The sequence below is a fragment of the Hyaena hyaena genome, unplaced genomic scaffold (assembly GCF_003009895.1).
Source record: "Hyaena hyaena isolate Hyena2069 unplaced genomic scaffold, ASM300989v1 scaffold_270, whole genome shotgun sequence".
Lineage (NCBI taxonomy): Eukaryota > Metazoa > Chordata > Mammalia > Carnivora > Hyaenidae > Hyaena > Hyaena hyaena.
In genome coordinates, this window is record NW_024080901.1 from 743587 (window position 1) to 766560 (window position 22974).

Consider the following 22974-nt stretch of genomic DNA (forward strand, 5'->3'; position numbering starts at 1 on the left):
CTTGATCTTTATTATTTCCTTAGCTATATATGAAGCTATTAATGGAAAAATAAATTGATTTCTTCACTTGTAAGCCAGAGCTGGAAAAACACAACCTTTTCCATAATCTTGTAATAAATAATTCAGAAGTCATTCAGAATTGAAATATGACCATACTATTAGAAGCTACAACATAAGTGCATGTCACAACCATGTAACAATTACTTCATTTGTCCTAAAATGTTTATGTCTTCAGAGAAGACAAACAAAAATTTTATTAAAGCCAACAAATGAAGGAAAGACATAGATGGGCTTTTGCTAAATGCATCCTCACAATTGCCTTATACAGGGATGATTTAAAAATTTTTTAATGTTTATTTATTTTTGAGACGGAGAGAGAGAGAGAAAGAGAGAGAGAGAGATGGGGGAGGGGCATAGAGAGAGGGAGACAGAATACAAAGCAGACTCTAGGCTCTGAGATATCAGCACAGATCCCATTGAGGAGCTCGAACCCACAAACTATGAGATCATGACCTGAGCTGAACTTAGATGCTTAACAGACTGAGCCACCCAGGTGCCCCTACAGTGCTGATTTTAAAATGAAAGTTATTAGAGATAGGCTACTCACAGTGAAGAGAGAAAAAGTAATCAGTGCTGCAGCCCCAAGCTGTGTAGTTTTTATATTATAAAAGGCAGATTTAAGTCTAATATTTCTTAGATTCAGTTTTTTTTCAAGTGAGGGAAAGGTGTAATAAACTAAACTACAAAAAATAAAAAATGTGCCTTTGTTGAGGATGTGGGAAGAAGAATGCCCCATAATGGAATACATAACTGCATATTTCATTCTAATGATGACCACTGGTTGAGAGGACACTCATCTTTGTAGCCTTGGGCTGCCTCTCTTAATTACCCACTTTAATCATTTGGGAAGACATAATGAGACAGATACTTTAAGACTCCAATAATTCACATCAAGTAGCCAATGAAGACTGTATAATCAGTTGGAAAAACATAAAATGACTTAAAGTAAATGGAGAGGGTTTTTTTTAATACCCCTGTATAGTACCTAGAACGTAACAGATGCCAAATAAATATTCCTCAGTCCTGCCTCCCAAGATTCTAAGACTAGATTTTGAGGTATACCCTCATAGAAACACCTAACTAAAATAGTAAGAAAACACAATAAAGCTCCCCAGGATTTACAAATTAAGATTCTTACCAGTTTAAGTTTTAATCCAGATATTATTTTAACATTATTAAAGCAGTGAAGAAGTGATAGTAAAATGTTTTGTTTCTTTGATGTCTCTGCTTTAGACTTTTACTTAAAATGTAGATACATTTGAGATTTCACATTTACTCCAGATAACCATGAAGCTATTTTTTTAATCTAAAGTTTACAAAAACCGGAAAATAATGTCTGTGAGAAAAACAATAGACGTATATTTATGTTGAATGACTAAACAATATGCTTTTTAAAATGGTTGTTACCTTTATTTTCCAAAAAAATGATTCATACTCATTATTTAATATGTTAAATAATGGAGAAAATTACCAAAAAAAAGTGAGATAAAGATGCTGTAATTTTGCTACTCAGAAATAACTAAATGATACATATCATTTCAGATATCTCTCAATACAAAGATAAAAGGATAGATTGAAGTATTTTTACAAAAATGGAATTTTTCTGTAATGCCATCCTAATAAAAAGGACTTCACATAATTTTACTTGACTTTAATAGAAGAAAAGGAAACTGAAACGAAGAGCAACTAATTGCTCAATTTCAGATAAATATTTCCTTGCTTCATGACATATTCATTCTTAAAAGATCCCTAAAGAAAGATTACCTAAAATATTAATTTGGAGTCAATATCATTTATAGTATATGTATCAACACTAGGTAGCATCTTGGATGTACTACTATGAAAGATAAATTTATCAAAACACTCCCAGTCCAGGGATGCCTGGGTGACTCAGTCAGTTAAGCATCTGACTCTCGTTTTCGGCTCAGGTCATAATCTCACAGTTTTGTGAGTTCGGGTGCCCCACGTGCGGCTCTGTGTTGATAGTGCAAAACCTATGTGGGATTCCATCTTTCTCTCTCATTCTCTCTCTCTCTCTCCCCCTCCCGCCCCTCCCCTCCCCTCGTCAAAAATAAATAAGCTTTAGAAAAAAACACTCATAGTCCAGCCATCTTCCCTCCCCTACATTTCAAATTTTGGTAGTTAGGTGAATATTTTACAATTGTCACATTTCATAAGTTTCGAATGTGTTCTGCAGTCACAATTCTTATGGTTTCTTGGGCAGATTTCCATATTTAAGTGGATTTAGGGCTCTCTCTCAAAGCTTCTACCATGGCTTCTACATTCTTGAATTCTCTGTTTTGATGTATCTTCTAGCTGGCTGGAATGTATCATGATATAATTGGGTTTTTTTTTAATGTTTTTTTTTTTATTTTGGAGAGAGAGAGAGCACAAGTAGGGGAGGGACAGAGAGAGTGAGAGAGAGAGAGAGCGAGAGAGAGGATCCAAAGCAGACTGCACTGACAGCAGCAAGCTCAATATGGCTCTGAAGCTCAGGAACTGCGAGATGATGACGGAAGCTGAAGTCAGGCGCTCAACCCACTGAGCCACCCTGGTGCTCCAGTTGTTTTAAGAAGGGCTTGTGCATGCCAAAGTTACTGAGGGCTTAGCTACTAAAAGAAAAACTATTTCTTTATTCACAATACTTGAACATCAAATGTGTGGAGGGGTTTTCAACAGCAACCAATACTCCAACTCAATTGGTGATAGACACCAATTGGCAATTCAGTATGACACTAACTACTCAGAGCTGGTGCAAACCCCACAGGTGAAGGGCTCAGCTCCACAAGACTGCCCCCCACTTCAGTTGCAAGTCCCAGACTATCACTTGATTTTTGATCAACAAGCTGTAAGTATCAGTCAATGGATGAATGGTTAAAGAAATTGTGATGAAATAAAATATTATTCAGCTTTTAAATAGGATATTCTGTCACTTACAACAATGTGGATGAAACTGGGGGACATTGTCCTAAGTGAAATAAGCCAGACACAGAAAGAAAAAAAATGCGTGATCTCACTTATATGTGGAATCTTAAAAAGTTAATACCCAGAAGCAGAGAGCATAATGGTGGTTACCAGGGGCAGGGAGGTGAGGGAAATGAGAAGATGTTTATCAAAGGATATAAAGTTGCAGTTATATAGGATGAATAAGTCCAGAGGTCTACTGTATAGAATGCTGATTGTGGTTTATAATACCATATTTAATAATGAAAATTTGCTGGTGATAGATTTCAGTAGACTTCTCTTCACAAGGAAAAAGATGGTAACTATGTGAGGAGATACGTTAATTAGCTTGACTATTTCACTGTGTATATGTATGTCAAGTCATGTTCTTTGGCTTAAATATATACAATTTTTATTAAAACAAATAAACTTTAGAAAAATAAAAACAAATTGGGGTTTCTCACAAGTACCTTCTCAAGTTTCATAATTTGCCATAATGGCTCACAGAACTCAGGGAAGCCCTAAACTGCATATACTAACAAATATAAATGAGCAACCAGATGAAGAGATACATAGGTGAGTTCTGGAAAGGTCCCAAGTGCAGGGGCATCTGTCCCTGTGGAACTGGAGTGCACCACTTTCCTGGCACGTGGATGTGTTCACAAATGCAGAAGTTCTACAAAACACATAGCTTAGGAATTTTAATGGAGGGTTCATCACGTAGGCATGGATGTGTTCACCAATGCAGAAGTTCTACAAAACCCATAGCTTAGGAATTTTAATGGAGGGTTCATCACGTAGGCATGGATGTGTTCACCAATGCAGAAGTTCTACAAAACCCATAGCTTAGGAATTTTAATGGAGGGTTCATCACGTAGGCATGGATGTGTTCACCAATGCAGAAGTTCTATAAAACCCATAGCTTAGGAATTTTAATGGAGGGTTCATCACGTAGGCATGATCAATTATTAACTCAGTCTGCAGCCTCTCACTTCTCAGAGGATGGGGGATGGAGGTGAAATTGCCAACTTCTAATCCTGTCTTGGCCATTTCAGTGACCAACCCTCATCCTGATGCTATCCAGGCACCCACCAAGAGTCACCTCACTAGAATGAGAGGTGCTCCTATCACCCAGGATATTACAAGGAATTTGGGAGCTCTGTGTTAGAAAGTGGAAGAAGAGACCAAACATATTTTTCTTATTATATCACAACTACTTACTAGCTCTAACTTACAAATGTGTGAGACCACTTGACTTTTGGAGTCACTCTGCCATTTGTACTGATGTCACTCTCTATTATTTCTTAGAACTGCATTTGAATACACAATTATCCGAAAATAAGCACTTAACTTTTTTCAAGTCAAGTCATATTAAAATGTTCTAAGAAATACAGCATTTCCCTATCTCACATCTCCCCACTGTGCAGTCCCACTTACCAAAAGTAGTCTCTTAACTCAGTTAGCAATTTCTTCTGGCATTTATTCTCCCCATAATTTTAAATACTGTGCATTTTTGAGTCATCAGTTATATATATCATTTATTTAAGTCTTTCTATTATTGTAAATAAAGGTTTACGTCTCTTACAATACCATTCTTCTCCCACCCCATCTTCCCAATATGGTGATAACTATTATTAAATCAATATTCATCATTAACATACTCACCCCTGATCTATTTGCTCTATGTTTCCTTTCTGCTTTCCTAGAGTTACTGTTTTCTTTTCTTTTTTTTATTTGTTTAGTTTTCTTTGTATTTAATGTCAATTATTCTCAAACTTTCCATTGGATTTTCTAACATATTTTTCCACATTGAGTAATACATCACTTCCAATTTTCAGAGACCTTCCTCTCTTTCTCCCTAGACTGCTATTCTCTAAGCCTTCTGGACAGTTGTTCCCTGGGAATTGCCTTTGCTATCATCCATAGAATTTCCTTGGCTTTTCTTCTGAGTTGGATTCCCTGACCCCTAGAGCTCAAGATTTCCCTTTCTGGGTTTACTCCCTTGTCTTGCGGAACACATCTTCCAGCAGTTTTGTCAAGTGAAAAAATTGACTACAATAGCAGAAGCTTTGATGATACAAACATTCTATATACTTGTCTGGGCTACCTTCTCCTTGAGAAGCCTCTTTATCACCTTTCAGGGTTTCCATGGGTTTTTTTCAGTATCCCATTTCGTCCTATTTCTTGGTTTATCATCATTTTAGGTAAAAACATCCTATAAAGAGGTGTCTGGGAGGAATTTTTTGAGACTTTGAGTGTTTGAAAATATTTTTCGTCACCCTCACATTTAATTGATAGTAGAGAACTGCATCCCAGCCGCACTGCCCTCCTAGCCAGCTGTTACTGAAACATGCAAAACACCCTTCTTCCACATCCAGATGGCCAACAGACACATGAAACGATGCTCAGCATCCCTCCTCATCAGGAAAATACAAATCAAAACCACACTGAGATACCACCTCATGCCAGTCAGAGTGGCTAAAATGAGCAAATCAGAGAACTCTAGATGCTGGTGAGGATGTGGAGAAACGGGCACCCTCCTACACTGTTGGTGGGAATGTAAACTGGTACAGCCCCTCTGGAAAACAGTGTGGAGGTTCCTCAGGAAACTAACAATAGAACTCCCCTATGACCCAGCAATAGCACTGCTAGGAATTTACCCAAGGGATACAGAAATGCTGAGGCATAGGAGCACATGTACCCCAATGTTCATAGCAGCACTCTCCACAATAGCTAAAACATGGAAAGAGCCTAAGTGTCCATCAACAGATGAATGGATCAAGAAGATGTGGTTTATCTATACCATGGAATACTACATGGCAATGAGAAACAATGAAATCTGGCCATGTGTAGCAACATGGATGGACCTTGAGGGTGTTATGCTGAGCGAAATAAGTCAGGCAGAGAAGGACAAATATCATATGTTTGCACGTATAGGAGGATTAGGAGGAACTTAACTGAGGAACAAGGGGGAGAAGAAGGGCGGAAATGGTGGGAGAAAGGGAGAGAGGCAAACCATGAGAGACTCTTGAATGCTGACAAAAACTGAGGACTGATGGATGTGGGGAGAAGGAGGGATGGGCATGGAGGAGGGCACTCGTGGGGATGAGCACTGAGTGTTATGTGGAAACTAATTTGACAATAAACTATTTGTAAAAAAACAAAAACAAAAGCAAAAACAAAAACACCCTTCTTCCTTTGGCTTGCTCATTTGCATTTGCTGTAGGGCTAAACTCTCTCACCTCCTTCAGGTCTTTCTCAAATATTATATTTTCAGTGACCACTGTATATACATTGCCAACCCAACAGTCTCACCCCATTTCCCACTTTACTTCCATAGCTTTTATCACCACCAGATATACTATATATTTCCTATTGTTTATTTGTTTACTTTGTCTTTCTCTACTAGACAGAAAGCTCCTTGGGGCCAAAACTTTCATCTCTTTTGTTCACTCATATATTCTAGCACCTGGAACAGTGCCTGACACATAGTAGGCTATCAATATTTATTTGTTCAATGCATGTATAATAACACTTATTTCCTATCCCTATAATATGCCAAAAGGAAGGTAATGACTTTCTTATTATGATAAATAAGAATGGATTTGTTTGGTGTAGAATTAAGAAATTGCTGGTCATGCCACTTGAAGATCTGAAAGAAACTGTAGAATCTCTTTTTAGACTTTTAAAGATGAAATAGATGGCCACAGATGTTTATGATTTAAGTGTATGTGTTTCTTTTTCTAGAAACATTTATAATATTCTTTCATCTGCACTTATCCCTCACACTTTGCTCATTTTCTGCTTTGCCTTCCTCTGGTTACTAGTAGGGTTTTCGGCTGCCCCCACTGTTCCCATCTTTACCCATTACTGGCTTCTCTCACTGTCTGTGGGCTTCAGCTAAACCTGAGTTCATCTACTTTGATTTAGACCAGTCTCTGCAGCCTTTACTTTTAGACAGGTCTCCCACCCAGAAAGTAACCAAACTAACCATTTCCTCTCTACCCAGCAGCTGGGATTCTAACCAGCACCCCCACCGTGCACACTGACCTATAAACACACCCCACACCCTCGCAGGAACCCCCCACACACTGTAACATAACAGCTAAAAATCATTTTGTTGTGAGTCTGCTTATTTTGCATACCTCATGATAAAGTAAATGGCTTTCAGTGCTTGACATCTCTGTTGCAGTGTGAAAAACTTCATGTTGAAATGGCTTGAGCTGCCATGTCTAATTTTTACATAATGATCAAATAAAAGATCATTACTTAAAATACATTTAGAAGTGGTGCTGAGATGTGACAATATTTTTATTTCAAAAGAATGAACTTAATAATAATGCCTTAGTAGGTTCAGTCACAAGTGAAGAGAGAATAGTTTTTAAAACCACAGTTAAATAAGACTGCTAGAATCAGCAAAGAAAAATATGAGATGCCTAGCTACATCTGAATTTCAGATAAATAACATAAATTTTTAGTATAAGTATTTTCCAATGGGAATCCTGTACTTTATCTGGCAATCCTACATTTAAATAGCCACCTGTTCTGTCAGTGACAAGACTTGTTTAGGTTTATTTTGAGTGTAAAAGATGAATGTTAAGGTTCTGCAAAGGGAGGGGGTTAGAAATCCACTTTTACTGGTTGATGACGTAACGCAGCGGACCATTTTAATCTAGCTAACATGTGTACAGTAACAAAAGTGTGAGTAATAAGATGCTGGCCCAGAGCAGAATAAAGATTTCTATCACTGTGCTTCTTCCCAGACCCTTATCATCTGGAGGAGCAGCGAGATCACATCCTAGGAACACAGGTGCATAGGCATTTATTTCCTCATGACACAAAGAAGTCAAATCAAATCATTGATGACACGTGAAGTCTTTTCATTTACTCATCCCAGATGCTTCTATGGATGTCTTAGTCAGCTCGGGTTGCTATAACAATATACCATAGTCTAGGTGGCTTAAATAGCAGGAGTTTATTTTTCACAGGTTCTGAGGCCGAGAAGTCCAAGATTAAGTTGCCAGCTGATTTGCTTCCTGGTGAGACACTTCCTTTGCAGAAGGATGCCTTCTTGCTAGATCCTCACGTGGCAGAGAGAAAGAGATCATCTCTCTGTGTCTCTTCTAATAAAGGCACTAATGCCAATCATGAGGGCTCCACCTACATGACCTAACTACCTCCCAAAGACCCACCTCCAAATGCTGTCATATTGGAGATTAAGGTTTCAACGTATGAATTTGGGGGAGATGCAAATATTCAGTCCATGGCAATGAAGATTTGAATAAAACTATGGTGTATATCCAGAGAGCTCATAGATGTTAGAAAACACCATTTATGATACTTGAATGAAATATGGGTAAACATACCGAGGCATTCTCCCCAGATGAGAGAAAAGAAGGTACTTCTCTAAAATCTGGGCACAATTCACCAACAGGCAGGTTTTATTTCAAAAAACTAATAAAAGTAATATGATTCCACCTTTCAGAGCTGTTTATCACTTGGAGTTTCAGTTTGGGTGATTGCACTCTAGTAAATTAGCTGACTGAGAGTCCAAAGATTATATCTGCATCCAGACAGTCCATTCATCATGCTTAGCATTTGGATTTCAACTCAGCTTTCCCACATATTTGCCAAAATGCCAGTGATCACAGAAAGCTCCTTGTTTTGATCTGCCTAATGCCTTAAATATTGTCAGTGGCTCTGGATTTAGGTTTATTGGAATATTTTAATAACCCACCAATCTCTTTATCTGAAAGATTCATATGACCACTTTCTTAGTTCATAAATGCTTACTGATTTTAATTTTGTACCAAAAATGGAGTAAACTTCGGTAGTTCAGTATGTTCTTACCGAAGGAAGAAATGCAAAGTGGTGGTAGAAATTATCAAGGTATGCTCATGTAAAAGTGAAAACATCTTTCAATACTATCAAATATCTAACAAGATGTAAAGCCAATATGATGTTCAAATTTTACATGTCACCCATACCTTTACTTTTGCAAAATCATTTTACAAATTGGAAAGTTATTCACTCAGATTATCCAATATTAGAAAAGCATAATTTAAGTTTTAAGTGGTAAAACCACCAAAATGTGTTCACTGGTATCCAAAAAAATCCAGGTGCATAAAACGCAGGCCTGCATGACTGGAAGGTGAATAAAATTTCTGGGCCCAAACTGCATAGCTAATTGGATGGGAGTTCCAGATGGTAATGTGGAATCCGAATCTGTTCCAATGTCATCTGTATTTTGGCACCACCTGGTGACCTCACCAGTTTTTACCAGCTGGTCCCTAGGTGTGTTGTATCAAGCTAGGTAGTAATTCCAGAAATTTCGGACCAATAGTGGTCTTTTAGTGTCATCTTTCCAGAACTATTTGGGCCTGAACACAATGGGTACAAGGACCCACCCTTACTCTCTCCCTAGGTTTGGACAAGGGACTGCCTATCCTTTCTATACCAATTTCTTGGTCTTTAAACATGTGACATTAAAAAAAAAATCAATGCAAATTGCTGTTTTTTTAAATTAAGTCTGACTTTGGATTTCCTTTTTTTTCTTTCTCTTCTTTGTGGGAAATACTTGGACATAACGAATTGGACTCGGAAGGTTTTTCCACAGACGGTTCTTGGTCTCCACCTGCTTCCCTATCAGATACTCTACCTTTCTTTACTGCCTCCAACATCTTCTCTCTGACTAATCAAAGTGCCACAGACATAATGCCCGTCGATGGGACAGTACTAAACCCAGGACTAACCATCCCCATGGATGATTATTCCGCCATCAGCCAGTCGGCTCTGGAAATTTCACAGCCATCTGCATCACCAGGCAGCCAGGATGTAATGAGAGACTTAGACGTAATGGATCTATCTGATACTCTTGCCTCCTCTGAGCTACCAAGACTCACTGGGTATGTTTCTACCCCGGATCGTTTCTTGGAGAATATCACACCTGGCCCTGCTTTACAGTACGTCACCACTAGTTCTATGACCATTGCCAGCAAGGGCCAAGAGCTGGTGGTGTTCTTCAGTCTGCGAGTTGCTAACATGCCCTTCTCCGACAACCTGTTCAACAAGAGCTCTCTTGAGTACCGAGCTCTGGAGCAACAATTCACAAAGCTGGTGAGTAAGAACTACTTCCAGTTCTCTGTGTGTCCTTCTTTCTGTTGTTGTTATTTTATAACACAAACACTGGCTGTCTTGAGCAATGACTGTTGGAAGAGACAAGCCTCTGAGATAGCTGTTGCTGAAGACATTCAGCAAAAGTATGGGAATGGATTTGGATCCAATAAGCAAGTAAGTTCTGTGGTAGACACTCCGGGCAGACACTGCCACCCAGCCTCATGAGATCTTACCCTTAAGATCTTTTCATTATAGTTCTTCCTTTTTTTTTTTTTTAATGTTCATTTTTGAGAGAGAGAGAGAGAGAGAGACAGAGTTGAGTAGGGGAGGGGCAGAGAGAGGGAGACACCGAATCTGAAACAGACTCCAGGCTCTGAGCTGTCAGCACAGAACCTGACGCAAGGCTCAGACTCACCAACTGTGAGATCGTGACCTGAGCTGAAGTCAGACACTTAACCAACTGAGCCACCCAGGTGCCCCATTATAGTTCTATCTATTTTAGTTTCCCCAGGGATAGTACATAGCCATTCAGGCATGGGACATGGAATTTAAAAGCAATAGGAGCAAACTTTTCCTAAGTTATAACGCCACAAGCTATTTCCAGCTCTTTTCAAATTCTTCAGATGGAAGAATTCGAAGTTAGAAAGGTCCAGAAAATATGAGGCCAAGAGTTCAAGTGTAAGGACTCTTTTCTTAGTTCCCCTTGAGTTCCTGTAAAACTAAAAAATAGCGAAATGGCTATCATCCCTGATCCCTAACAAAGAAAGTGAGATGATGATCATGATGGTATATACCTTTGATTATAAAATACCCCCCAAACTCACATGTTTATTTTCTTTCTACATGCACAATAAAAAATACACATATAATAAGAAAGGCCTAACTGTCTGATACCTCTATACAGTCGTAGCCAATTAAAGCCAGGTACACAATGCATGTCATAAAAATTGTAGAATTTCTGAAAATAACAGAAAAATATTTGTAAGCTTCATGTAAGTTAAATAACTATGCAAATGAAAGCCACATAAAAACCAAGTCTTCAAGTGAACTTTAAGGGAAAACTTTGTTGTAAGACTTTGTACTGTCTCCACACACACACACACACACACACACACACACACACCAGTGTGGTCAGTAGATACTGGGACAACCTCAGGGAACAGAGTCCCACTGCACCTAGCTCAGGTGTATTAATTAGGGTACATACTAAGCTTCCATAGTGAAGAGATCAAGAATATAGTAACTTAAGTATAGTGACAGATAGTAGCTACCCTTGTGGTGAGCATAACATAGATTTGTTGAATCACTGTATTGTACACCTGAAACTAATATAACACCGTGTGTCAACTGTACCTCAAAAACAACAACAACAGCAAAAAGAATATAGTAACTTAAATAAGATGTAAGCTTATATATTTGTCTTCAACTTGATGGATAGGGCAGTTCTGCTCTACCGTGCCATCCAGGGACTCACATTTCCTCTATCTTATAATTTTGCCAATCAAAGCTGAGTCACTGGTAAGTCCTTGTTTCCACTTGAGAGAAGAAACCCAGGGCAAGCAGTTTCCTAAGCAAGTGACACCAAAGTAACCCACACCCTTCCACTCACATTCTGTTGATGGAAACGAGTCACATGGCCACACCTTGCTGCAAGGGAGGCTGGGAAATGTGGTTTCCAGCAAGGCAGCCTCATGCCAGTGAAGAAGTAAATGGATTTGGGAGAAGGGAGCAGCTAGTCATCTGCATACTAGATGAAGACAGGGAATCCTACCAGAGGCCAACACAGTGCCGAGACACAAAGAATGAGCCCAGTGAATGTAAGTAGGAGAGTACTGGGAGGACACTGAGAAAAGAAGTCCCACGCTTTGTTTAAAATTTCACTTTATTTTTACAATGACGTGCGGGAGGAGATAATCATGGCTGTTGGAATGTGGGCAGGGTCCGAGTCAAAATCCTGGTGGGGTGAAGACAGGGACCAAAAAAAGTAGATCTGGGCCAAGCGTGGGAGATTTTAGCTTGCATCTGTGTGCTCTCTGTGCTCGTAGATGTCACTTCATGAATGAGGGGACCAACTTTCAGGGCCAAGAACAAGGCAAGACACTGCTGAGCTTCAGACATTTCTGCAAAGCCATCTCAGGGATGGCGCTGACTCCCAATAGGCAGGTGTGGAAATCTGAAGCCCAATACCCTGGGGCCTACTTTTGAGATTATTAAATTACAGTTTGGAAAAAGTCCTTAGGGGACCACTTTTTCTTCTTCCTCACAATTCAGATAAAGGCACTGAAGTACAATGCAATGGATAAATAATTTGATGAAGGTCACACAGATAGCTGGCGACAGTTCCAGGAACTGCCACCCAAGTCTCCTGACTGCCAGTTCCCTGCTGTTTCCACTACACAGCGTATGTGTTGACCGTGAAACATGTCCTGCATGGCCAGACAAGCTGATGTGTAAGCTGTTTTTTCAATAGGGTCATTTCAACTGGTTGCTTCCAAATAAATGCCCCATCTATTTATGCAGGAGCAGGTCAGTCTGCTCCGGGGCTCAATATGGAACATGTTTTTATTTACTTGGATTTTTTTTTTTTTTAATAACAGAACCTGGCAGTCCTGCTTTGCTGATAGCATTGGCCTAGATTTTTAAAAATCCTCTGTTCTCACAATTCATCAGGAAGAAAATCTCTGCCCATCCATCTCAATACACAAACAGAAAGGTGGAAATATGGTTCATAATCACTGCAGATAGATCATTAAATCGTCGTGTTCTGGTCTCACATTAAATCCAGACACAAAAATAAAAACACCCAAACAGGAACTGAAATGTATGCCTCAGATAATGAGAAGTGAGTATAAATGGGATTAGTGGCAGCTGAGCACTTAGAACACAGTTAAGGGTAAACCATCTCTTATTCTGCAGCTGGTTCCATATCTACGCTCCAATCTTACGGGATTTAAGCAACTTGAAATACTTAACTTCAGAAATGGGAGTGTGATTGTGAATAGCAAGTTGAAGTTTGCTAAGTCGGTGCCATATAACCTCACCAAGGCGGTGCAGGGGGTCTTGGAGGATTTTCGTTCTGCCGCAGCCCAACAACTTGACCTGGAGATAGACAGGTATTCCCTCAACATCGAACCAGGTAAAATACTCCGACCCAGAAAATTCTGGGAGGTTTTTGGCTTTGTTTGTTTGTTTAGCAAACGGGTCAACTTTGAGGCCACAAAAATCAAATTAAAGTCACATTTGATAAAATAACATCATGGAAGCTAATGGGTCACCTTATTAGAAAGGTAGGGTCCTAAAACGTGCAGGTTCAGGTTTCCCTACATCAAAAAGTAGAGAACATGCCTCTTCCTTCACAATCTGGGAGCTTTAACTTTCCCCTCAGAACATAATTCCTACAGTGCCTTAAGAGATTGTTTTTGGTGGTGTTTTGTTGTTGTCGTCATCGTCGTTGTTGTTGTTGATTTTAACATTTCCCACAGCCAACCTAATTTATATTCTGCTGGAAGGCAGAAGCACTTTCTTAGCAAATTGCAACAACTGGAGGGTTTCTACCTAAGAAATCTTCCAGTCATAGTTAACTACCAGCATTTCCTCTTAATAACACAATTCAGGATGAAACTGAAACAGCATTCTGAGAAAGAAAACTAATCATTAGAGCAAAATTCAAACTTGGGGAAAAGCCACAGCATTATCACCAAAGAAAGAAGAAACTAATGTCCCTTCCCATTTGCAAACCCAAGATCAGCTCCGTGTGTAAGTTAAAATAAAGAAGGGCTAGATGTGAAGACAACTCTTAAACATAATGGGAGGTGGGGGGGGGGGGTAGCCCGGAGCTACCTAATAGAAAGCAAATATTCATTCTGATACTGAAACATAGTGTATATACCATTGTAACCAGCTATGCCCAAATTGGGAACTGTTTCCACCATTAGCTTCAAAATTCTGTTTTCTAACCAATCAAAGGAAGTTCTTTAAATTCCCTGGAGTGCCAGGGGGCAAGGCTCCAAATCTACTGCCAATGAGACCTTCCAGTCAGGTTCAACACAAAGTTCCTAATTGGCTATGAATTAGTGAAGTGAATCTTTAACATCCTCTCTGGTCTTCAGTGAACTAACAATGAAGGCAGAGGGAAAAGGCCTTGGGCAAAATACAAACAAAGAGGCTCATTTGGGAGACCGCAGATCTTTGACAGAGCAGAACTTAGAGCAACTTTAAGAAAATTGCCTCCTTTTTTAGTAAGGGATCATTAAAAAGACAGATCACCCTTGGGCACTGAGCCTGGGAGTGCTTACCTCTGAACAGGGGCAGCTCAGAAAGCCCTGAGGACCCCCTAAGAAATCAAAGACCTCCTAAATGCTGCTAATACACTACCTCTTCCCCTGAAAACTACCTCAGAGCTGAGAAGGAACCAGGGAGTGCCTGACAGTTAGGGTCAGGAGACCAATTTCCTCAGTCAACTGAAAACAATTAACAGGGACTTGTATAGGAGAACTTGGAAAGCCTAACAGAGGTGAGGGGCCAATCTCTTGTCTTTCCTCCCTTGGAGAGCTGACAGTCTGCTTAGAAACCCATGCAACATATGAGAAGGTCAATGTAAGGAGCCAAGTTGAGACAGGGAAGAACTCTGGTGTGCTCCTGTGGAGAAAGGCTTCTCAGTGGAGGTGCCATTTAAGTAGTGCCTTAGCAAGAGAGCCAGAGGCTGGAGGTGCATTGCCGGGGATGCATAAGGGACCCTGTGACGTTGGAAGGAAGCACAGCACAGCAACGACTTTGGAGGCCGTAGTCCTGAATGTGAATCCTGTGTGCTAACAGCACCACTCAATTTCCACAACTGGAAAATGGAGATAGTAAACAGTTGTGAGGATTAACTAAAAGAATATTTGCAACACCCAGCAGAATTAGAAAGCCAAATATACATTTTATAAAAGTTGAAAATAAGCAACAATAAACTTTATGAATTCCCTATATAAATAAAAATGGGTAAATCCAGTGCCTAAAAGGGCTCCTATTTACTGTGAGAGGCCCCTATGCCCACCTGCCCCCAAAAGCGTCCCTTCCCAACAACAGGGAGGTGGGGAAGGTAGAAGGTATGAGCAGGCAAGGAGTGGAGGTGCACTTCCTCACTTGCAGCCAGAGATCCTGGTTTAGTTATTTCACCAAAGGCACAGGGTAGACTCACCCAAGTAACCAGCAAGTGCTTGATTATCAAACCTAGACCATCTTCTACGTGCTTAATGCAAAACAATAAACATCTATCCACCACCGGATCACCTGTTCATATATGAAAGTCAGTCCCTGCCCAAAGGAGCGTATAGGATGACCAAAGAGTCCCTGTTCATTCATACATTCAGTGAACACTTAGGGATTATCTGATTCCACTCAGGCACTATTACAGGCATCAGAACGCCCAGAGTGAATCTCTGCCCTCAAAGAGCTACATGCCTACCAACCAAGAGAAAGAGACACATACACAAAAAGCTCTAATCAAGTCTACTAAATACAATAATCAGCTTATGAACAGAAATGTTATGAAGCACAAAAGAGAGAGCAATTAATTCTCCAGAGGCCGGGGAATGTCATTCATGGCAGGCTTCCCAGATGGATGGCGATGTTGAGAGTGTGATACCTTAGGGTATCCTGGAAGGAGGGGGGGTTGAAGGGAAGGACAGGCAGAGGAGGATGAGGAGGGGCTCCTCCAGAAAGGGCTGGTGGAAAATGCAGACGCTTCCGGAAATTTCAGGCTAGGCTACTTCAGTTCTTTCACTGTGATAGCAAGTGGGAAAGGAAGGGAGCTCAGCCTGGAAGGAAGGGCAAGGTGTGCTGAGCCAGCACATTAAAAGCCAAGTTTTCTAAAAGCCCCTGTTCGATCTATTTCTGTCTACTTTGCTGTCCTATTTTTTTCCTTTTTTCTTTCTTTCTTTTATTTTTTTTACAACTGTGGTCTTTTACAGTTTACACTTTAATAAAGTTTTGTAAAACTCAATAAAAGCCTTCACACTATGTACTAAACAGCCCTTAAAGTAGTCTCAAAATTACAAAATAAAAACCTAGAGTTTATCATTCATAAAATACTGCTAATTTGGAAGATGCTCAGTAGGAACACATGGGTAGCTACAAAAGGTGCCCAGATTAATTCATTTAAATGTTTTAAAGCAAAAATTAATAAGCTGTCTTAAGGATATAAAAATACTCCAAAAATGCTTTGGGGAAGACCAGTTTTACAACCATGGACACTGGTGAAGCGCCCTCCCTCCTATGAAGTAGCTGTCTAGGGACCAGAGGCCAGTGCTGAAAGTATACATTTGGGAAACCTGAGTTGAAATCAGAGCACAGGTTAAAAAATTTAAAAAATAAATTAAAAAAAAAATGGCCCAGGGCAACGTACAGGGCAGGAGAAAAGGAGAAGTAGGGCCGAATCTCTGAGAAGCCCCACGCTTAACGGGGATTAGAAGGATTGTCAGCGAAAGGAGCCAAAGATGATGCTACAGAAGCCGAGAAGAGAGGAGAGAGAGAGAGAGACAGGTCAGCTCTGTCAGCAGCCGTTGAGTGAACAGTGGATAGAGGCCATTTACGTTGACGGTTCAGGGGTCATCAGAACCCTTCGCAGAAACAATCTGGTGGAGTGGCAAGAGCTGAGGCCAGAGTTTAGTGAGTCTGCGATGAAATGAAAAGTGGGAAAGTCAGCGTGCCCTCTCCACCTCCTGTCTTACAACGTGGAGCTAGGCTCCTACCCTCCCACAGAGACTGGGAGATAGGGGGCGCTATCTTCTTTGATGGTTCCATTTCAAAGGAGTGGCTCCTAGGTCCTTGAGAAAGACTTGAGTTGTAATACTGGCAAGAAGCTTTAAAGATGGACATCTCAAAGGCTCCGAGAGTGAATTTACAATTACAAGTTTGCTAAACTAACTAAAAAAGGGGCAGGCAGGGGTCTAGAGTTATTCAAGCAGGGGTGGGGGACGGAGGGGGAGGCAATCTTGGTCAGAGGATTTAGCATTTCTCTCTATGCCCTGATTTTATGATATTTACAGGCAGTGCTCAGACAGACCAATTATTTAGTTCTATTTGCAAAATTTGAAACAAAATCCAGTCAAGTCTTTTTCACTTATTTTCTTTCCGCCTAACATCAGGGTGGAAATGTAGTTTGTGGTAGTATTGCGGGGGAAGGGGAAATATTGTTACATTTAGACCAAAGAGAAGAAGAGACATTGTGAAAGTTCTCGTGAGACTACAGGGGGCATCAATCCACATTCAGATCTGAATTCTTGGCTGTGTCCTCCAAATGAGGACTATTAGTCAGTTAGGCCAAATAACATGCGCAGGGTACAGACACACAGGAGAAGTAACACAGTGTTATTACTGCGTGCGGTTTGCCATTCACCTTTTGAAAACAACCTGAATAAATGAATCTATGATATAGAAAGTATCAACCAATGTTAGAACTATCTGTGATTTATCAACTGAAAAGCTGAATAAATCACAACTTGCTCAGTATTCCGCCAGCATCTCTGGCAACTAGAGTCGCCTTTCATTTAGGCTGCTATGAAAATTCTCTAGAAACATGTAGGGCTTTTCTGCCAGTTAGTCATGCAGGTTGAAGATTTCAAAATGCAAAACTACCCATACTGATTCTAACTTATTCTCTCCTTGAATTCCCAAGAAGCCTCCTCAAATATGGGCAGATTTCAAGGCTAGTAAATGGTAAACATTGAAATTAATTAGACTCTGGCATCCAGGATGCTTGCAGCCATTATGTGGATCGGCAAACTCATTTTCTCTGGCAAGTCGCATAATTTGAAAAGATTCGTGTTTAGTTGCCAGCTCTGAAAAGTGGTAGATGTCACTTACCACAACAATGACAATAAAAACGGTAATAGTCACTATTGACATGTTTAATCTTAATAAACAACTATGCAAAGTAGGTGTGATTTCACCCCATTGCACAACTGGAAAAACTGTTTCAGAGAAGTGTAAGCAACTTACCTTTAACGGGTCACACAGTCACCAAGGGCCATCACTGGAACTCAGTGGCAGTTTTGTGTGCTTCCTCCAAGTCTGTCTACTGCCTTTTTATAAAGAGTCTTATCAACCCCCCTGCTGGGTATACACAACGTGTTTAATGTTTTTGGAAAAAGTGACAACACACTTAAGTTTAATTAATCCTAAATGAATTGTTGAGGGTCTCATTTCACCAGGTGAAGTTTCCTATAATATTTTGTTATAGTCTTAGAATCCTCCCCAAAAAAAGAAAGAAAGAAAGAAAAGAAAAGGAGAGGCGAGGAGAGGAAAGGAAAAAGTCCCAAACTTCCTAATGTCTCATATATGTGCTGTTGGCTCTGCCAGGGGGTCCCTTCCAAACTGAAGCAGCCAAAGGGGTCCTGGGTGGCTCAGTCGGTTAAGCGTCCGACTTTCGCTCAGGTCATGATCTCGCGGTTCGTGGGTTCGAGCCCCGCATCGGGCCCTGTGCTGCCTGCCGGCTCAGAGCCTGGAGCCTGTTTCAGTCTGTGACTCCCTCTCTCTCTGACCCTCCCCTGCTCACGCTGACTCTCTCTCTCTCAGAAATAAACAAAACATTAAAAAAGAAAAAAACTGAAGCAGCCACAGTAATTCTCTTTCCAGGAGACCCTTCCAGCCGCTGTCCCCACCCCATCTCCTGTGTCTCTGGCCCAGGCTCCTGATTTTACACTGTTGTGCCCTGTGCTCCCTGGGATGCCATCACTGGGGATTTCCTGTTAACACCTGCTATCATTAAGGAATCCCAGTATTGGCTGGACTGCAAGATACCTTTCGCCCACTCCAGAGTCTCAACCTGTGCCCTCATCCCACACGTGAGCCACCCCATGGAGCTTCCCGAAGATGCTCCTAGAGTCCTTCATGGAACCCCTTAATGCAAACCCTTCAGCCCAGCTGCACGGCCCCGCACAGCCCCTGCTATCAGAGCTCTCCCTCTGCCAGGTGATCCTGGGACACTCAGGCCCTAACACCAATGCACCCAAAACATTTCAGTTTGGCAGATATAAATAATGACCGAGAGCAGAAATAATTCTGGAACCTCTCATTCAGGGCAAGATGTGGAAAGGCATGCACACATGCATTCATAGAAGAGCTACTGGGAGCCTCCTATACACAGTTTGTGCTGGTTGTTCTTGAGAATGGGGGAGAGAGAAAGTGAAACTCAAAAGCTTTTCACATCACATGTCCGTTTGAACCAGAAAGAACTCCCATTACTAACTTGTTCAGTTTCACAAATGTGTATTAAGCTTCAAGCACATGCGCGATGCTACGCTGCGTGTTATTTACTGCTGAATGATTCTTCTCACCCTAATCCAGCCCTTCAGCAAGAAACCATATGCAAAACATGTTTTGGCCAATGATAAAACAACAAAACACTAACTTATATATAGATTCTTTGAAATTCTTTAATTTTTTTTTTTTTTTTTTTGGAGAGAGAGAGGGCACTCAAGCACCAAGCCAGGGAGGGGCAGAGAGAGCTCAAGCAGGCTACGTGCACAGCACAGAATCTACATGTGCGGCTCAGTTTCAGGATTGTGAAATCATGACCTGAGCTGAAATCAAGAGTCAATGCTTAACCAACTGAGCTACCCAGGCACCTCTTAAAGTTCTTTTAATCACTGAATCCCATCCACAGTTCTGGAGGTACGCAGCGGCGTGTCCAGCTGATGTTCCTGCTGTCTCGTTCTAGTAGGACACCTAGAATGGGAGATTTATATTTGAGCTGCCGGGACATTAGCAATTACCTGCTTTAAAGAACCCATTTTATAGGAGGGCCAAATGAGACCTAAAGATGCTAATCAACTTTCCCAAGGCCACAGCCAGAAGCTGGGAAGTGCCCAGGGCACTTTCCTGGGGGCTTCTGCACTGACAGCAGAGACAAGCAGACTCACTTCCTCTGCTGGTGCAGCAAATCGCAGAACATTCTCAGGATTTGGGGACATAAAGCAGATGGGCCCTGTGGAAGGTGAAGCCCCTGCGTTATATCTCAAAGGAACCCTCAGGGGAGGGCCATGTTTATTCAAATTACTAAGTGTTAAGCACCAAGCACTGTATTAAAGTAATAGTCACATCCTGAGAAGGAAACAGACTGTCAGTGCTGTGTTAAGATTCTGTGGGCTCTAGGCCTTTCATGAATATTAATAAAAATACTACTATTAATAAAAATACTTAAACTATATTTTATGACTGCATTGGTATAAAGATGCATATCCAACTTGGATTATACTAATTGGTGGGGTTTTTTTTTTTCTCTTTCTGATTTTAAAGAATTTAAAACATGTTCTTGAGCACCTAAGAGTATGCTGGGCTAAGGCCATGTGTCCTGGACCCTGCAGATTACCAGTGATTGGGACATAAAGAAATGACCCCTCCCCTCCTGCCCACCAATGAAACCAGGACCTCAAGCCGTGGCTAAGAGTTGGGAACGGGGGCGCCTGGGTGGCTTAGTCGGTTAAGCGTCCGACTTTCGCTTGGGTCATGATCTCGCGGTTCGTGGGTTCGAGCCCCGCGTCAGGCTCTGTGCTGACTGCCAGCTCAAAGCCTGGAGCCTGTTTCAGAGTCTGTGACTCCCTCTCTCTCTGACCCTCCCCTGCTCACGCTGTCTCTCTCTCTCCTAGAAATAAATAAAACATTAAAAAAAAAAAAAAAGAGTTGGGAACGGAAGGCAAGGGGCACTACAGCTGCTGCTCCAACCTCTACCCACCTCCTACCCCCTACCTCCAATCCCCCTTTCCCCTCCCCGCCCCCCACCCCAGTCCCCGCAGCGGGCAGGCCCGCGCTAGGCCAGGTTCACTGCCACGCCGACTCGTGGGAAATCTGGTCACTGCGTGCAGGTGTGAGGCTTGGTCACGCTGGGCGCCAGGGCGCGGCGGGCCCGCCTGCCTGGGAACTCCGGAACGCCCGCTCTGCCCTTTGGGAATGGGAAAGGATGATCCGGGAGTTTCCACCACATTCCCCCAGACGTCCCAGCCCGATCTGTCCTGGTAATCACGGAGTAATAATGGCTCTATCAGCCGTCCCCTGGAGGTCCTTCCGCCACCGCTCCGGTTCCTTCCAGACGTCTCTTCCCTCCACCTGCGCGCACCGCACAGTGATTTTTGAGGAAGCGATCCAGGCTCTTGGAATTTCATCCCTTCAATCTGTTCCTACTTCTTTGCTATTGAGCGCCATCTAGCGAACGCTAGGTTTCATCACACAGAAATGGACTGGTGGAAGGGGAGGAGGGGAAGTCCATGAAAAAAAGACCTCAGGGGCCCTCAGCACAGGTGAAGCCTGAGTTTCAGCCAAACAGAGCTGAGATTCTGCCTTAGGACGAGACCCTGCCAAAGGAGGCACTTCACTTCCACACGAGCGTCGTCACAGCACAAGAGAAGGGCAGAATGAAATTATAAAGAAGATAAAGAACAGGGCAGAAAGGCCATCAATACACAGCCCCAGGGTTATGCAACAAGTGACGGGACCGTCACTGCAGGGTGTGGGAGGGGGCGGTGCCCTAGGAACCGGAGTTAGTAACTTGAGTACCTGAGACCCTCAGAGTCCTCAGAGCAGACCAGGAGAGTCTGCTCTCGGGCCTGACAAGCATGGCCATAGACAGGAAATTAGGAAAAGGCAGTCTTGAATTTACAAGCTGCTTGGAGAACAGGACCATAATCTTTTCTTTTAATCAGAAAAATTTTTTTTCAGTAATAGAGTTTAGTGATTCATCACTTCCATTTAACACCCAGTGCTCATACCAACCAGTGTCCCCCCTAATGCCCCGTGCCCTTTCATCCCTTCTCCCCACCCAGCACCCCTCCAGCAACCCTCAGTTTGTTCCCTGTATTTAAGAGTCACTTATGGTTTGTTTCCCTCTGTTTTTGTATTACTTTTGCTTCCCTTCCCTTATGCTCATCTGTTTTGTATTTTAAATTCCATATGTGAGTGAAATCATATTATAGTTGTCTTTCTCTGACTTATTTCCCTTAGCATAATACACTCTAGTTCTATCCACATTGTTGCAAATGGCAAGATTTCATTCTCTCTAATCACCAAGTAATATTCCATTGTATATATATATATATATATATAAATGTATATACCCCGCATCTTTATCCATTGATCTGTTGATGGACATTTGGGCTCTTTCCATACTTTGGCTGTTGTCAGTGGCGCTGCTATAAACATTGGGCTGCACGTGCCCCTCCAAATCAGCACTCCTGAATCCTTTGGATAAATACTTAGTAGTGCAATTGCTGGGTTGTAGGGTAGTTCTATTTTTAATTTTTTGAGCAACCTCCATATTGTTTTCCAGAGTGGCTGCACCAGTTTCCATTCCCATCAGCAGTACAAAGGGTTCCCCTTTCTCCACACCCTCACCAACATCTGTTTTTGCCTGAGTGGTTCATTTTAACCATCCTGACAGGTGTGAGGCTGTATCTCTTTGCTTTGATTTGTATTTCCCTGGTGATGAGTGATGTTGAACATTTTTTCATGTGTCTGTAAACCATCTGGATGTCTTCTTTAAAAAAGTGTCTACTCACGTCTTTTGTCCATTTCTTCACTGGATTGTTTTAGGTGTTGAGCTTGATAAGTTCATTATAGATTTTGGATACTAACCCTTTATCTGATATGTCATTTGCAAATATCTTCTCCCCTTCCGTCAGTTGCCTTTCAGGTTTGCTGATTGTTTCTTTTGCTTTGTTATCTTGATGGGGTCCCAAGAGTTCATTTTTGCTTTTGTTTTCCTTGCCTCTGGAGACATGTCAAGTAAGACGTTGTTGCGGCCAAGGTCAAAGAGATTTTTTCTTCTTTTCTCCTTTAGGATTTTGATGGCTTCCTGTCTTACATTTAGGTCTTTCATCC

General features: G+C 41.5%; 1 protein-coding gene across 1 annotated transcript in view; it reads left to right on the plus strand.

Moving 5' to 3' along the window:
- The window catches only part of IMPG1 (interphotoreceptor matrix proteoglycan 1), a 170071-nt gene that overhangs the window by 131251 nt on the left and 15846 nt on the right, over nt 1–22974 (plus strand). The window contains exons 15-16 of the mRNA XM_039245788.1: nt 9926–10119; nt 13036–13255. Coding sequence (XP_039101719.1) covers nt 9926–10119; nt 13036–13255 — 414 coding nt within the window. The remainder of the gene's footprint in view (nt 1–9925; nt 10120–13035; nt 13256–22974) is intronic.